Source organism: Rattus norvegicus, chromosome 4, assembly GCF_036323735.1.
Source record: "Rattus norvegicus strain BN/NHsdMcwi chromosome 4, GRCr8, whole genome shotgun sequence".
Classification (NCBI taxonomy): Eukaryota; Metazoa; Chordata; class Mammalia; order Rodentia; family Muridae; genus Rattus; species Rattus norvegicus.
The window spans coordinates 117,712,376-117,728,206 of NC_086022.1; the positions used below are offsets into that span (position 1 = coordinate 117,712,376).

At 47.7% G+C, this 15,831-nt stretch overlaps 1 protein-coding gene and 1 pseudogene across 1 annotated transcript; both read right to left on the bottom strand.

Annotated features, from left to right (window-relative positions):
• Positions 1 to 503: 503 nt before the first annotated feature.
• On the bottom strand, positions 504 to 6,816 carry Cd207 (CD207 molecule). The gene is made up of 6 exons (NM_001427630.1): positions 6,721 to 6,816; positions 6,513 to 6,629; positions 4,496 to 4,870; positions 3,388 to 3,539; positions 1,911 to 2,029; positions 504 to 1,126 (listed from the first exon to the last, which is right to left on the bottom strand). The coding sequence occupies exons 1-6, from the start codon at positions 6,803 to 6,805 to the stop codon at positions 976 to 978; spliced, it is 999 nt and encodes a 332-aa protein (NP_001414559.1). The 5' UTR covers positions 6,806 to 6,816; the 3' UTR covers positions 504 to 975.
• Positions 6,817 to 7,217: 401 nt separating this feature from the next.
• Positions 7,218 to 8,132, bottom strand: Gapdh-ps70 (Glyceraldehyde-3-phosphate dehydrogenase, pseudogene 70; annotated as a pseudogene).
• Between the last annotated feature and the right edge of the window lie 7,699 nt (positions 8,133 to 15,831).

A 15,831-nucleotide genomic window follows, 5' to 3' on the forward strand; every position in this document is an offset into this window, starting at 1 on the left:
ACACGGAAGCAATTGCTTGGTTATCCTGAAGCAAACAGCCTCCTCTCTCAAGACAGGCTCCTCTATACCAGGATGGCCCTCAAACTCACTGTGGACCTGAGGATAACCTTGAACTGGTGAGTCTCCTGCCTCCACCTCCTGTGTGTGGGATCACAGCTATACACAAACATACCCAGCCCTGCGGTTCTGCAGATTAGCCTCACGGCCACCCATGCCAGGTAAACGCTTTACCCAATGAACCACACCTCCAGCCTTCCTACGTATTTTTAATATTTTGTTCTTTTATCTTATAATTTAAATCTCCAGGACTGAAGAGATGGCTCAGCAGCTAAGAACACCTACTACTCTATCAGAAGACCAGGGTTTGGAGGTCAGCAGCCATATCTGGTTGTTCGTAAACATGTGACTCCAACTCTAGGCTACAGGACACACTCTTCTGGGCCCTGCGGATGGACACACACACACACACACACACACACACACACACACACACACCAAGAAGCAGTAAGTCTTTACATTTATTTGCAGTAGGCTCAAGAAAACAACATATTGACATATTTTGAGAGTACCACATGGTGTTCTAATACAGGTATAAATTGTATTATAGTTAGGTTGGGCATGTCTGCCTCCTCAAATACTGGTCATATTTGAATGTAGCTCTTATATGGTCAGCCTAGGCTTCTTAGAAGGATCAGGAAAGTCTAAACAAAATGTTTGGGGTACTGATCTGCCTCACCTGGGAAGCGAGGACTTCTACATCCTCTCCAGGTCCTCATCCATTTAACCCAAGCTCCTCCAAGGGCTCCAGGAGCCGAGAATTGCCAGCAAAGACAGAAGGACCCCAGCGTATGTTTGGGACAATTTTGGGGCAAGAAAACCATTTGGTGCAGAGCAATCTTGGAGCATCAGGGGGAGAGACATCTGGGCAAGCTGTATCACTGCTGTCCCAGCAATGCTGAGTTCAGGTCAGGCCTGTCATGTGATCATTCGGATGTAGGGCATCTTGCAGATGAAAGAATATACATTGTCACAGGGAGAATCATTCCAGCACTTGAGGGCAGACACCCTGATGTTGGCACAGTGTTCATTGTTCCTAACATTGTTGGGTTCACCTGGGATCCAGAACCTATCACGTGAGGAAAGAAAGAAAGACACTCTGTGCACCTGGCAGGATGCTTGTACAGGATGAAGGAAGCCTTGAATCCTATCCACAGCACCAAACAGACTGGGCCATGGTGGCACACACCTTTATCTAAGCACTCAGGTAGAGGCAGGGTTATCAGCGGTTCAAGGTCAACCTAGGCTACAAAGCAACTTTCCAAGCCAGCCCGAGCCAGCATGAGATGCTGTCTTTAAAATTGGTTATTTTAGAGGCCAGCAAGATGGCATGGTGGATATCTGCAAGTAAAGCTGATAACCCGAGTCCGATCCCCAGAATCCACACGGTAGGAAAGAACAGACCTGGACAAGTCGCCCTCTGACCTTTACACACATGTGACACACCCATCATGTACACACACAATAAGATAAATTTTAAAAACTTATGATGAGTTATGTTGACCCCGGTTTCCGTCCTGGGTGAGAACATTGCAAGGTTTAGCTCCCAAACCTAAGAAGATCTAAGTAATCTTTCAACTCTAAGCCCCCTGCTGTGCCCCTGGCCTGCATCTCTCAAGGCTCTCATGAGTCCATACTGCATAGGCCTAGACTTGGGTCAGATCCTCACCCCAGCCTGGCTTGCTGCCAAGCCCCATAAGACACAGAGGTCCCTAACTGGCCCCAGGTACAGAATGAGCAGAAACAGTTAGCTCCACTCCAGTGTGCTAGGGTAAGGACAAAGCAGAGCCCTGTGTTCATGGGAACCGTGGAGCAAGCCAGGCTGGGAAGGAGGGCGGAACAGACTCACTCACCTCCTACTTTGCTCCTTGTTGAATGATGTCTGGTCCACCCAGTACCAGTCCCCTTCACTTCCTGCCTTGGTAAGTCCAATCCAGTGTGGAATTCCATCTGCTACCTTGTAGAGAAACTCCTGTGGGGAGCACAGAGTAAGTGAGCAGAGGCCCAGCCTCCACTGCACCTCTGGGTATCACTGGGCATTCTTCACTTAGGGACAGCGGCGGCCCTGAATCTAACAATGCCCCATGAGCGTCGCAGATTCACGGGTGCGGCGTCTTCTCTCAGTGCCCTTCCTGGACCCAGAGCCCACTCCCAATTCCTCGTTGCTTAGTTTATCAACTAACAGACTTGGAACTTGTGCTTTCCAGTGAGGGGCTGGAGGACATAGGAGACTCCGTCTGCCAGGCACAGCAGCAGATGGCTGCGATCCCTGCAATGTAGAGTCTGAGGCCAAGGGACCGAAGGTTCTAGGCCATCCTTAATTATATAATGAGACATTTTGTCAAAAAAAAAAAAAAAAGGCAGAAGAGTCAGCTGAGCTGCAGACAGGGACATCAAGGGAATTGACTGAATGGCAATACCTAAATTACATGAACCCTTAATTGTGCCGGACACTTGACAACCTCCATTATCCTCCCGGCACTATTTCATCAATTCACTTAAAGTGAGGCCTGGGAAAATTCCCTAAGGCTCCGGGACAAGTTTGACGGCAGACTGTGACACAGCTAGAACAGACCTGGGCCTTCACCTGCTTTACCCCCCTGTCTCTTGGCTCACTTAGCCTGGTCTACAGTCTGCACCGCCAGGAAGGAGGCTTACTAGGTCCTGGAGTATCTGGTTCACAAGAATTTCTATTTTCTGGCATGTGGGACGAGCGCCCCCTCCTGGCCCTCTTTGAAGCTATTAGCGATTATGTGCCTGGGCCCCCCCCCCCCCCCCCGGGCGTGTGAGCAGAAATTCTACTTTAGTTGAGGGCAGGAGCTTTAGCGGCCGATGCTCTCTGTGCCCCTTGCTTCAGCAACTTCGGATGTGTGCTGTTGACATTAAGCCTCCTTTGGCTTAGGTCCTTGATACCCATGTCAAGCAGACCCCTGCTATCCTTTGCAAGACGAGTCATATACATGAGAAATAAACTCTGGGGGTGGGAGGGTGGGGAGATAATAAAATGACCAAGTGGGTAAGGCTACTTGCTGCATGAGAATGAGGATCTGCCTTCCAATCCCAGCTACATCGAACCCCAGCAGAGACAGAAGATCACTGGAACTTGCTGGCCCGTTAGGCAGTACTTGGGGAATGCAGGAATGCAACACAGTGATAGAACAGGACATTTGATGTCCTCCTGTGGTCTCCACATAGGCATTGGAACTCCATACACTCATTCACGTACCCCCGCACCATACATATTAGGTCATGCACAGTTGAGGAATTTTTGTTAGTGCCCAGCCTTAAGGACCCCTTCACAGAGCCAGGCGATTGGATGATTGCACTCACGTGTTCTGATTCTGAGGACACTGAGGTCAGATGAGCTTTCCTAGAAATACAGTACTGCTCCGCACTATACCAGGTCTTTGGGGTGCGGGAAAAGTAGTAGAAGTTCCCCATGAAGTACTTCCAGCCTCGAGACATCATCTCCAGAATGTCACCTGGAAAACAGGGGCTGAGGTAACTGCGGTGCTCTGGGTTCTGCTTTGTCCTGATGGGATGGGGTGTTTGATGAGATCCTGGGGACAGAAGTGAGCGAGTCCTGGCTCTAGGGACCTTGAGTTTCTAGTGTCAAGGATTGGGGCCCTTCCATTGGGATCCTAAAAGTCTGAGACTTGTGAATTGAGCCTCTGAGACTAGACAGGGACAGTGGCAGGGAAGGGAGATATGACAGGAACACAGGGACCATCAGCCCAGGCCCTGGCTTACAGTAATGAGCATCACGGGAACCAGCACAGTAGAGGCCAGGTGTAGCATATGTCAATTGGTAAAATGTCTCTATGTGAGCTCAGTGAGAAGCTGCCCACTCTGTCTGGAGACAGGCTGGCCCCTGCCTCTGTGACAAGGAGGGAAGAGTACAGAACAGTCCAGCCACAGAGAGAAAGCTCAACCTGGAACTCCAGCTGACTGCCTCATCTTCCCCAGTCAGTTTCGGCTGGATGTTTGTAAGCCCCTGATTTGATGGTGTCACCTTCAGCTTCTGCTTGCTCTTTTACTTGGAAGCCTTACCCTGAGGGACCCTCTGCTCCTCAGGGACTCTCTCAGAAAATCCCTCAGAGGGCCTCAGTGGGCCCTCCCCAGTCGATTTCTGCTAGAGGTTTTAATGCCCAATTTGACATTTTGCTATATCAATCTATCACCTGCGACTCTCTCTATCAATCATTTATTCACCCATCATTTGTTGTCCATTCTTCTATTTTTGGTTCACTATATATTTACTAAACTCTCACTCAAAACCAAATATGTGGCTATTTTCCAGATGATACCGAATTCCATGTCAGACTAGACGTCCAATGCCTCTATGTTCTGCACCTTAGTGTAAAGACCCACACTACTGTTCAAGACAGGGAGAGGCTTGTGGCCTCTGGTCAGCCTGCTGGACGATCTGTTTACTTACTCTGTTCTTTGAGCAGCTTGTTGATATTCTCCAAGCTGTTCTGCAGTCCCTGGACCTTTGTGTTCAAGGCGCTGGCTTTATCCAGATCTTTTTGCAGCTCTGGGATTTTGGCATTGAGGTTGTCGACCTCTCCCCAGTTCATTGTTAATACCTGGAGCTGATTGCTGACTATCTTCATGCTGGCTTCCAAAGACAGGATCTTAGAACGCACCCTGCCGAGGCTGGTGTTCACTATCCGCATCTGGACCTCAGCGTCATCCACACGACCTCTTTCTCTCTTAAGATCGGAACCCAGGGTGCTGATGTTGTCCACACGACCTCTCAACATTTGGGCATCACTCTTCACATCCAATATTTTGCCCATCAACCTAGGATCTGGATTTGAGACAGTCAGAGAGTCAGCTGAGGGGTTCCTAAGCCATGAGGTGGAGTGTTGTCCAAAGGAAGGAGAAGCTGAAGGATCAAGCTTCATAAAGGACCAAGGCCATCTACTCCCCATCTACGCATTAATATACAGCAAGTGTGCATCAGGCGCTACCAAGCATCATGGCTGGCACAGGCAGGGAGGAGACCAAGAGTCCTCATGAAGAAGCAGAGGGAAAGCCCAGCCCTGAAATTCCTCAGTGTGGTCTGGGTGAACTTGGTAAAGGAGTTCCCTTAGTCACCCCCTCAAAACTCGATCTCTAGGTTCCCTCTCAGCCTATGAGTTAGTCCCCAGCCATCTCCTGTCAAAGACCCCACCACCAGCTAGGGAAGACACCCCTCCCTTGTCTGCCCACAGTCTGCTTTATGGCCATGAGTGGGAGCATGTACATGCAGACTCCAAAGCATATGGGAGGGGCACGAAACTCTTTCTGCACTTTCTTGGCCCTATCTTTCTTACTCCACTAAGTTCATAGACACAGGAAGCAAAGCTAACCAATAACTGTCGAAGGAGTCCTGTGGGACGGAAGATGGCTCCGCAGGAAGAACTCTTATCCTGGCAGAATACCTGGGTTTACTTCCCAACCTATGTGGCAGCTCCTAACTGACTATAACTTCAGCTCTAGGGAAGTCCGGTGCACTCTTTACACTTAGGGCACCAGTCCACGTGGCGCACAAACAGGCAAGCAAAACATTCACATACATATACAAAACATATATAAAACATACATATATAAAACATACATATACAAAACATATATAAAACATACATATATAAAACATACATATACAAAAGAAAAGAATATTTTTTAAAAGAGTCCTACGAGAAAGGAAGTGCTAGAAGTCAGGAACAGTAGGGCCGGGTGGCCCTCACCTTTACTCCCAGCACTCAGGAGGCAGAGTGAGATCAGTGAGTTCCAGGCAGGCCTGATCTACTCAGTTTCAAGCCAGACAGGACTGCACAGTAAGGCCGTGTCTCAAACAAAAAGAGAGAGGTGGGAGATAAGAGAAGAGACAAGACTAGTGGTCTAGGATAAGATCAAGGTCAGTGAAGGGTGAGGCTGAGAATCTGAGACCAGGCATGTAGGCCATAAAAAACGAAGACATTTCTCCCTATGCTCTCTAGAGACTTAGCAGAAGGGAAGGTATGACCACAGCAGAGGCTAAGAAACTTCTAGAAGAGTAATAAGAAGCCTCCAAGTGTGGACCTATTCTTTGCCTAGACAAGGGAGTATGGAGAGTGGGAGGTTTGCTGGCTTGGCTCAGTGCAGAACCAGTACCTAGTAAGTACCTAGCAATATGGGGAGTCATCAAGCTCCCTATTGGGAGCTAGTCACAAAGCTTTAAATCCCACAGTCTGGGAGCTGTGGGTGACTGGAAGCTAAGAGAGTCAAAGGCAGAGATTAGTGATTTTTTTCCTGAAGACCAAAGAGTACCCTGAGAACAGACATTTTCTAATGCCAGTTATAAGGTTTCCCCCCTAGGGTAGCAGGCCAGCTTCCAGAAACATCAGGAAAGTTCCTGAAATGTCATAGACCTGAGACACCAAGGACTGTAGCAAAAAGGTTTGGATCCCCAGGGTCCAGTGACTTACAGAAAACAGCCTGAAGCACAATAGAGGTGACCAGCACCAACGCCAGACAGATGAAGGCCGCACAGATACAGTGAGGTTTCCTTAGAACTGGAGTCAGGTCCTGCTTGGGAGGAGGCTCTGGAAGGGACAGAGAGGTCTGTTAAGGATCCGTGAAGAGCAGTGGTGGGCATAAGCACCAGGTGGGCATGGAACAGTAGCTAGCACTTGCCTCGAGGCCAGAGAGAGATGTTCTGTTTGTCCACCGTGAAGTGAGCATCAGGAACCTCTGTCTCCTTCATCTCCACCTCTGGCATAGGAACATCTCAATGGCTGTCTCCCCAAGGACCTTTTTATCCAGAAAGAAACAGGAAATGAGTCAAGAAGCAGTTCCCTGTTCTTGGCTTGGACGATTTGCCTGACAGAGGCCACAGCTTCATCCTTTCCACAAATATCTGGACTTTGAGGAGGAAGCCATCTGACTTCTTTCCTGGTACACAGACATTTTAATCATCTTTTTTTTGTGGGTGCAGTGAACTTTATTGATGGTATTCAAGAGAGTAGAGAGGGCTCCCTAGGCCCCTCCTGTTATTATGGGGTCTGGGATGGAATTGTGAGGGAGATGCTCAGTGTTGGGGACTGAGTTGGGATGGGGACTCCTCAGCAACTGAGGGCCTCTCTCTTGCTCTCAGTGTCCTTGCTGGGCAGGGAGTGGGTGGTCCAGGGTTTTTACTCCTTGGAGGCCATGTAGGCCATGATGTCCATCACCCTGTGGCTGTAGCCATATTCATTGTCATACCAGGAAATGAACTTTACAAAGTTGTCATTGAGAGAAATGTCAGCCCCAACATCAAAAGTGGAAGAGTGGGAGTTGCTGTTGAAGTCACAGGAGACAACCTGGTCCTCAGTGTAACCCAGGATGCCCTTTAGTGGGCCCTTGGATGCCTGCTTCACCACCTTCTTCATGTCATCATACTGGGCAGGTTTCTCCAGGAAGCATATCAGATCCACAATGGATACATTGGGGGTAGGAACACAGAAAGCCAAGTCAGTGAACTTCCCGTTCAGCTCTGGGATGACCTTGCCCACAGCCTTGGCAGCATCAGTGGATGCAGTGATGACATTCTGGGCTGCCCCATGACCATCATGCCACAGCTTTCCAGCAGGGCCATCCACAGTCTTCTGAGTGGCAGTGATGGCATGGACTGTGGTCATGAGCCCTTCCACGATGCCAAAGTTGTCATGGACGACCTTGGCCAGGGGGGCTAAGCAGTTGGTGGTACAGGATGCATTGCTGACAATCTTGATTGAGTTGTCATATTTCTCATGGTTCACACCCGTCACAAACATGGGGGCATCGGCCCAAGGGGTGGAGATGGTGACTATTTTGGCCCCACCCTTCAAGTGAGCCCCAGCCTTCTACGTGGTGGTGAACACATCAGTAGACTCCACGACATACTCAGCACCAGCGTCACTCCATTTGGTGTTAGCGGGATCTCGCTCCTGGAAGACGGTGATGGGCTTCCCGTTGATGACAAGCTTCCCATCCTCAGCCTTGACTGTGCCGTTGAACTTGCCGTGGGTAGAGTCATACTGGAACATGTAGACCATGTAGTTGAGGTCAACAAAGGTATCACTGATGGCAATAATGTCCACTTTGCCAAATGCAGAGCACGAGGCAGCCCCAGTAAACAGGCACCAAGTTTGTTCACACTGACCTTCACCATCTTGTCTGCGGGATGAGGCTGGCACTGCACGAGAAGATGCGGCTGTCTCTGGAGCAGGGAGGAGCAGAGAGCCCATTTTAATCATCCTATCCAAAGGTTGCTCTATTCTTGTAAAGAGTCTTTCATCTATTGCCCACCCATTATCTATCCACCCACCCTACAAATTCACATTGAGTGCCTTCTAAAAGCTCAACCCAGGACCCCAGAGATGAACTTCTCAGTCTTCTCACTCAGCAGCTTGCAACCTGATAGGAAAAAGCAGTCTGAGCAAGTGAATTACAAGATGATGAACATGGCAGTGAATGGATAAGCACTGTCAAAGTCTATACAGGGAGCAGGGTGGTGGACGGGAGTGCTGATTGAGGGATGGCCACACTCAGGGGGTGGGAAATAATACTATAGGATACTAGGGAACCTGTAGATAGCTCTGGTGCTGTATACATGTGTGATATGTGACAGAGGTGGGCAAGGGTCTAAAGAACCATCTGGTGTCAGGTGATGAAAGTCCTTTTGAGGCATCTTAAGGAGTTTTACTTCCTTCTTGTGAGTCCAGGCAGAGGACTGGAGGACAGGAAAGAACATTCTGAGGGGCTAGGGAGGTGGTTCAGTCAGTAAAGTGCTTGCCACATAAGCAGGAGCTGTTAGATCTCCAGCACCCATGTAAAAGCCATGTACACCAGCTGACACCTATACTCCCAGGCTAGGGAGGCAAAGACAGGAGCATCTAAGGAGATCACTGGCTAACAAGACTGACAAAGAGGGACCCTATTTCAAAAGATAAGGTGGAAACTGATTGAGGAAGTCACTGGACATTAACTTCTGGCCTCTAAAGCATCCACATACATGTATGTACATATGTGAACATGTGTAAAAAAGAAACGTCCCTCTGGCTATGGTGAGGAACATCGACTACGATACAAGAATCTGAAAGCAGGGAGACCACTACAATAGAATGTTTTCATATGATCTCAGATGTTATAACTATAAAATATAACACAAAGACTTACATCTTTAAGTCTGAGGCTTGGACATCTCACATAAAGTAGAGTTTCTCAGCTGCAGTCGACCCAGACATTTGTCTCTTCTCCCCTCTTTACTCCTCTCTGGAATCAGAACAGAATTCCTCATGTAGAGGATACTCAGGGTTCTGAGGAACTGACCAGGGACTCAGTGAACAAGTAAGTTTTATCCTGAGAAGTGTTTTGCTTTGAAGAAGGCTGCTATATCTAAGAACTTTGGTAGAAAGCAGACTCTAGACAAATATTCCTCAGAAGGTAGGAAAGAGAGAAGGGTGAAGAAGAAAGGAGAAAAAGAACAGGGAGGAGATGAAGGAACTGGCACAGATAATTGGATGGATGGATGATGGATGGAAGGATGGATGGTGGATGGATGGTGGATGGTGGATGGAAGGATGGATGGAAGGATGGTGGATGGATGGATGGATGGAAGGATGGTGGATGGTGGATGGATGGTGGATGGATGGATGGATGGTGGATGGTGGATGGAAGGAAGGAAGGATGGATGGATGATGACTGACTGGGTGATGGATGGATAGAAGGTAAACAGCTAGGTATATGAGTAGAAGAGGATGGGATAATGAATAGAAATGTGTGAATTGATCAGTGCTTGGACAGAAGATCAATGAATGGACAGAGAAACAATGGGTGATAAGATGAATGAAAGATCAACAGGTGGATGAGTGGTGGAACAATTGAATAGGTGGATAGACGATAAATGAATGGAAGTATATGAATAGAGAAGCAATGAGGATTCTGTGGATAGAAGATCAGTAGATGAATAGATAGGTGATAAATAAACGGGCTATTTGAAGGCTGATCAGAATTCTACCCAATCTATAGCCAGGAATCTGTTTTCTAGAAGTTTCCATTTCCCACCACTGAATACAGCCCCCATTTCATAGAAATGCATAAAGAGGTGTGGCTTATACCGTACATAAGAATTAATAAAAGCTCTGGCCACAGGGCTGGACAGCTGACCTAGCCTCCCTGTGTGTTGACCCTGGATAACAAATGGGTGATATCAGGATATCAGGGCAGCAGGGTAATCAGCAGGGTCAAGGAGTTGCCTACTGTTGCAGGGAACTCGGGAGCATCCTGCCTCCCTGCTCAGCATGGTTCTGTCTAGCATCCTGCTGGGAGCACAGGCGAAGATCCTTGTGTCCACAGATCTCCAGAGAAATCAGGAATGTTAGGCGCACAGGATTGTCTTTCCAAAGCACTGGGGATGATATTACACCAGAAAGCTTTTTTCCATGCTGTATTGTATTTTAAACATGTTGACAATAAACCACCTGGCTTCAGACTGCCCAACGTCTTGGTCCATGTTGATGAAGTCAGTCTGAACCTCATCTCTTCACAGCTCACTTCCCTGTCTGGACACCCCAGGGTCCTCCTCAGCATCCCTTGGAAGTGACAGCCCTCGCTACCTTTGCTAGATGACTGAGCTCATGCTGGAGCTGAGTCTCTGGGTGGGAAATGCAGATAGGATCCCACCAACCATTCACCGTCTAGCCACAGAAAGGAAGCTGGGAAGGGAAGTTGGGGCTCCAGCAGTCCTGTCTCAGGTTCTCCTGCCTCCACTCTGTCTGCAGCTGGTCTGATCTGGCTTTTGGCAGGAGCACTTTCCAAGCCAATTGCTGAACTTGAAGCAATGCTGCTCTGAACTTTCGAGAATGGTGCTGCCTCTTCTTGCTTCCATCCATCTTGGTTCCAGCCATGTTTATAAGGATGATAATAGCGTCCTGTTTCTGGACCTTCCTGGTTAATTTTAATTGTCAACTTGGTTGGATTGATATATGCCTAGGGTGTTAGTGAGGGACTCCTCTGGGTGCATGCGGGGGAGTTTCCAGAGAAAGTTAACTGAGAAGGGAAGACCCTCCCTAAATGCTAATACTACCATCCCACGACCAGGAAACAGATGTGGAGTAAGAGGAAGAAACCAGCAGACCTGGTACTCCCTTTTCTCTACTTCCTATCCACCAGGATTCGAGCAAGCATTCTTCTGCTGCCAGACAGGAACCAGTGCCTCCTCATAAGTCTGTGTAAACTGTATCCCCTGGGCCATGAGCCGTGGTAAATCCTTCTTCTTTAAGTTGCTTCTTGTCAGATATTTGGCCAGAGCAATGGGGAAAGTAGCAATCCAGTGCCCTGTGTAAGCTAAGTCACTCCAGCCCTCTGTTCCAGGCTCTACAGCAGCAACCTGGGGCCAGGGCCAGGAGGTGGAGGAGAATAGAGTACAAGATCCTGGCAGAGAGGCCCAGGTATCCTAGGGCATTGCAAAAGGGGCTGCCACCTAGTGTGTGGGGTGTCTGGTCCCTTCCTCCTCTAGTAAGAAGCTGACTTTTTTTTTCAAGAGACACGAATAAGGAAGGATATTGTGAATATACATCATAAAAGTACAATATAAAAATTGTATATGTAGAACACATTTTTAGCCACGAAGAAGTATAAAATGATGGCTACAGAGACGGCTTGGTGGTTGAGAGCACTTGTTTCTCTTCCTGAGGGCTAGGGTTTAGTTCCTAGCACCCACATTAGGTGACTCCAACCAATTGTAACTCAAGAGTCAGAAGATCAAACACCTCCTTCTGGCCTTAAAGGATACCTATGCATACACACAGAGGCATAAACCCAGTGATACATGAATTAAAACAGTATACATATATTTTTAAAAGAATAAAATGTCATTGGCAGAAAAATGGATACAAGCACAGAGCATCCTATTAAATTAAGTCAGTTGCAGAAAACAAATATATGGCTTCCCTCATTTGTGATTTCTAGAGTTTATGTAGCTATATAAAACCACATGCATATATGCATCATGTATATAGACATACATATGATTTGAAAGTACAAGTGAATTTGCTTAAGAGAGCCAAGGGTGACCCTTGCCTGCAGAAATAAGGGTCCCTAATGGTGAGGTGTGGGGTGGGAGCACCAGGGATCGAGGAATAGAAATGACAAAAGCAATAGCTGGGATCGGGAAGTCTGACCTGACATAAGTTGACGACTTATGCCAAGCAAGTTTATTTTTAAAAAAATGGTATCCTATATACTATTTACAGGGTAAAACAAGAAAGGTCAGCAGAGGTCAGACGGACAATGTTGGTGAGGAGAACATGGGGTACCTCAGACACAGCTGCTCTAGGACTGATAACCACGTCCAGGGGGAAGTCCACTCCTGGACAGGACGCAGAGCTAACACTTCCTTTGTCCTTTCACTAGGGCTTCTGAGAAAGTCCTGGGTCAGTCTAGCTCCCAACCAAAGGGGAGCAGTGGAAATGGGGAAGATAAAGGGAGAATGAGGGGTTCAAGGTGAATAGCCCAACACATGATCCACACACGCACACAAAACCACTTAATCTCTTTAGGATGACTTTCTGTTGGGCATGGTGGCACAGGCCTTTAATCCCGGCACTCAGGAGGTGGAAGTGGAGGATCTTCATGAGTTCAAGACTGGTCTTTTCTACATATTGAATACCAGGGCAGCAAGGACTACACAATGAGACCCTGTCACACACACACACACACACACACACACACACACACACACACACACACACACACACACACACAGACAGACGAAATTAAAAATAGTTGACATTTCCCAAATATGAGCATGTTTGTATGCTGAGTGAGAGGTCTCAGTGGTCCAGGAGGCATCTGGGAGCTCCAGCAGGCTGGGGCTCTCTTTGTGGGAAGAGCAGAGGGGGAGACCTGCTGTTTATGAAACAGGTGTGTGGTGATGATCTCTGAGCCAAAGGCTGACCAGTGTGAAAGGAAAAAGCAAAGAATCCTGCTTGGGAGCCACCTAGGGGTTCAGGAGAAAAACTCCCAGGCCATACAACTGGCCCCGTCCTCCCCCAGAGGAGACAGACAAGGCAAGAAGGAGCCTTCTTGGTTAGGAAACCGGTCAGGAGCAAACCAGCTCTAAACAAAGAGGAACTCTGCTTTAACCTCAAGAGACTGAAAATCACTCTCTGATGAGAGAAAGAGACGACCGTACCCATTTTTCTGTTCCCCCTTGCTGTGTTCCTGGGGTTCTCAGACTTCCTATGGAGAAGGGAAGAAGAGAGGCCAGCCAGCCATGTTTCTCCTTTTCAGGCGTCCCAGCTGGGGGAGGGAAGCACCGTGAGGGTGACTAAAGGGGGGGGGCCATCATCTCAGACCCAAAGCATTGATCACAGAGAGCCAGGGGCATGTTAATCAGAGGAGAGCGTGAGCTTCTCTCATTATTTGACTGGATTTTATGGTTAATGTGATCATGGAGGGTATATACTGTGTGAGATTCTGCCCCAGGATGAAGAGGAACAAGCAAGGAAGCAGCTTTGAAGGAGAAGTGGCAGGAGATGTGAAGTTACCCTCTAACCAGGGCAGTTCCTCTCTCCTGGGTGCAGACTAGTAAAGTTAGGAGACCCTGTGTGACAGTGACCTGGACCCAGCTCTTCCCTCTGCAGCATTTGTCTTCAGGATCACACAAAATGAGCTGCTAATTATCATCACAAATAGAGAAGGAACCCTCCAGAAAACCTGAGCGCAGCTTCACCCGGCATGGGAAGATGTCATAGAACACCCCAAGGAGCCCGTAAGAGGGAAACTGTCCACTTGGCCACAAGTGGTCAGGGGTTAGCACGAGTGCGTCAGCAAGGAGGAACTAAAGCTGATGACAGCAAGAGTCCTGGCAAGGGTCCTGCCATTCATCTATTCAGATGTCACACTGCTGTGGGCCAGTGTCCCCTCCTTGGGGCATGGTGGACCTGGTGGGCAGTGTGCAATGTCATGGTGTGTGTGAATCACAAGTGACGTGCTTTCTCAGGCCTCATGTGTGTGCGTTTGTTCAGAGAGCAATTACCTGGATCTTGACCACAACTGTCCGGTTTGCTGATCAGATTGAGTTTTCTGATGCCCAGAGTGGGCAAAAATGTCCTGCCCTGTGTGCCCCAATTGTCATGCAGAGTCCTGCGTCCAAACCCAGAGAAAGAGTAGGGCTGCCAAGACATGAAATCCCACAATCATACATTTGTATGGGTTGTCAACTTGGTAGGACTTAGAATTTTCCATGAAGCCAGTGAGGTAACTCAGTGCTTTGCTCTACAAGCCTAATGAGTCCATCCCCAAATCCCATATGAAAAGAGTCAGATATGGTGGCACATGTTTGTAATCCCAGCATCCCTATAGCTATAGGTAGTCAAGAGCACTGGCTGCTCTTCCAGAGGACCTGTGTTTGGTTCCCAGCACACAACCATCTGAACTCCAGTTCTTCTGTCTTCTGGAGGCACTAAGCAAGTTCATGGTGCACATACATGCATGTAGGCAAAACGGTCATGCACATAAAATAAAAATGAATTTAAAAATGAAAACTACGTGGAGTGCATTACATGGAAATGCCTAACTCAATAACGCTGAGCATGATGTGCCCCCTACCCCCAAGGTCACATGGACAACAAAGGTATCTGAAAATCTCTTGCTGCTATAGCTCAGAGTTAAGGACCTTGAACCCCTTCAGTTCATTCTGCAGCCACAAAATTAGATGTCCTGACTTAATCCACACCTTAGCTGCTCTGGATCCTCAAGAGTGCACACCAAGCCTTGAAGAGAGGCGCCCACCACCCACCTGTCACTCACAGACCACAAAACACATTTCCAGGGAAATAAAACTTATCAGAGCCTTTCAAGTCTATCTCATGACTTCTATGTGCCAGGTCCCACATAGGTATGCACCAGGCAATGGGAGGCAGATGCAAAAAGACCATCATAAATTTGAGGCTAGCCTGGGCTATATAATACCTTGTCAATAATAATAATAATAATAATAATAATAATAATAATAAGCTATATTTTGGTATGTATTGGTTTCTTATACTGTTGCTGTGATAAAATACTCTGACAAGAGAAAGTTAAGGAAGGAAGTGTCCGGGGTTGGGAATTTAGCTCAGTGGTAGAGCGCTTGCCTAGCAAGCGCAAGGCCCTGGGTTCGGTCCCCAGCTCCGGAAAAAAAAAAAAAAAGAAGGAAGTGTCCATTTAGCCCACGGGTCCAGGCTGTAGTCTGTCATGGTGGGGTAATTATCATGATGGGGTAGTTATCACAGTGGGGTAGTTATCACAGTGGGGTAGTTATCATGGCAGGGTAGTTATCATGGTTGCGTAGTGATAATGTTGGGGTAGTCAGAGCAGCAAGAGCTTGAGGGAGCTTGTCACATTGTTACAGCAGAGGACCCCAAGTTCAGGTAATGTCAGGCCCATAGTTAAGATGGCTCTCCCTGTATCGATTAATGTAATCAAGATAATTCCCCATAAGTATGCCAGAGGCCCATCTCTCAGATAACTCTGTCAGCAATGAACACTAACCATTACACGGCAAATCCTACTGAGATTCTGAGTCGAATTTTATAAAGCTATAAAATAACTCATTAAAGACAGTTTGCAGGAGGGAGTCTCTTTCTTTTGTATCTGTTCTGACTATATGTTTTCAGTTTTTGACTGATAATCCTGGTTTGTATTTCATTTAGATTTATTTTAGTTTATATGTCCGAATGTTTTGCTTGCATGTATGTATGTCCACAATGCAAGCCTGGTACCCTCAGAAGTAGAAGAGGG

Bases quoted from the DNA above. Each gene is read 5' to 3' on its own strand.
- Cd207 (NM_001427630.1), bottom strand. From the start codon at position 6,805: ATGCCAGAGGTGGAGATGAAGGAGACAGAGGTTCCTGATGCTCACTTC. The intron at 6,630-6,720 runs GCAAGTGCTAGC...TGTCCCTTCCAG, and splicing joins CATCTCTCTCTGGCCTCGAG to AGCCTCCTCCCAAGCAGGAC. The intron at 4,871-6,512 runs GTAAGTCACTGG...TCTCAAATCCAG, and splicing joins TGTGCTTCAGGCTGTTTTCT to ATCCTAGGTTGATGGGCAAA.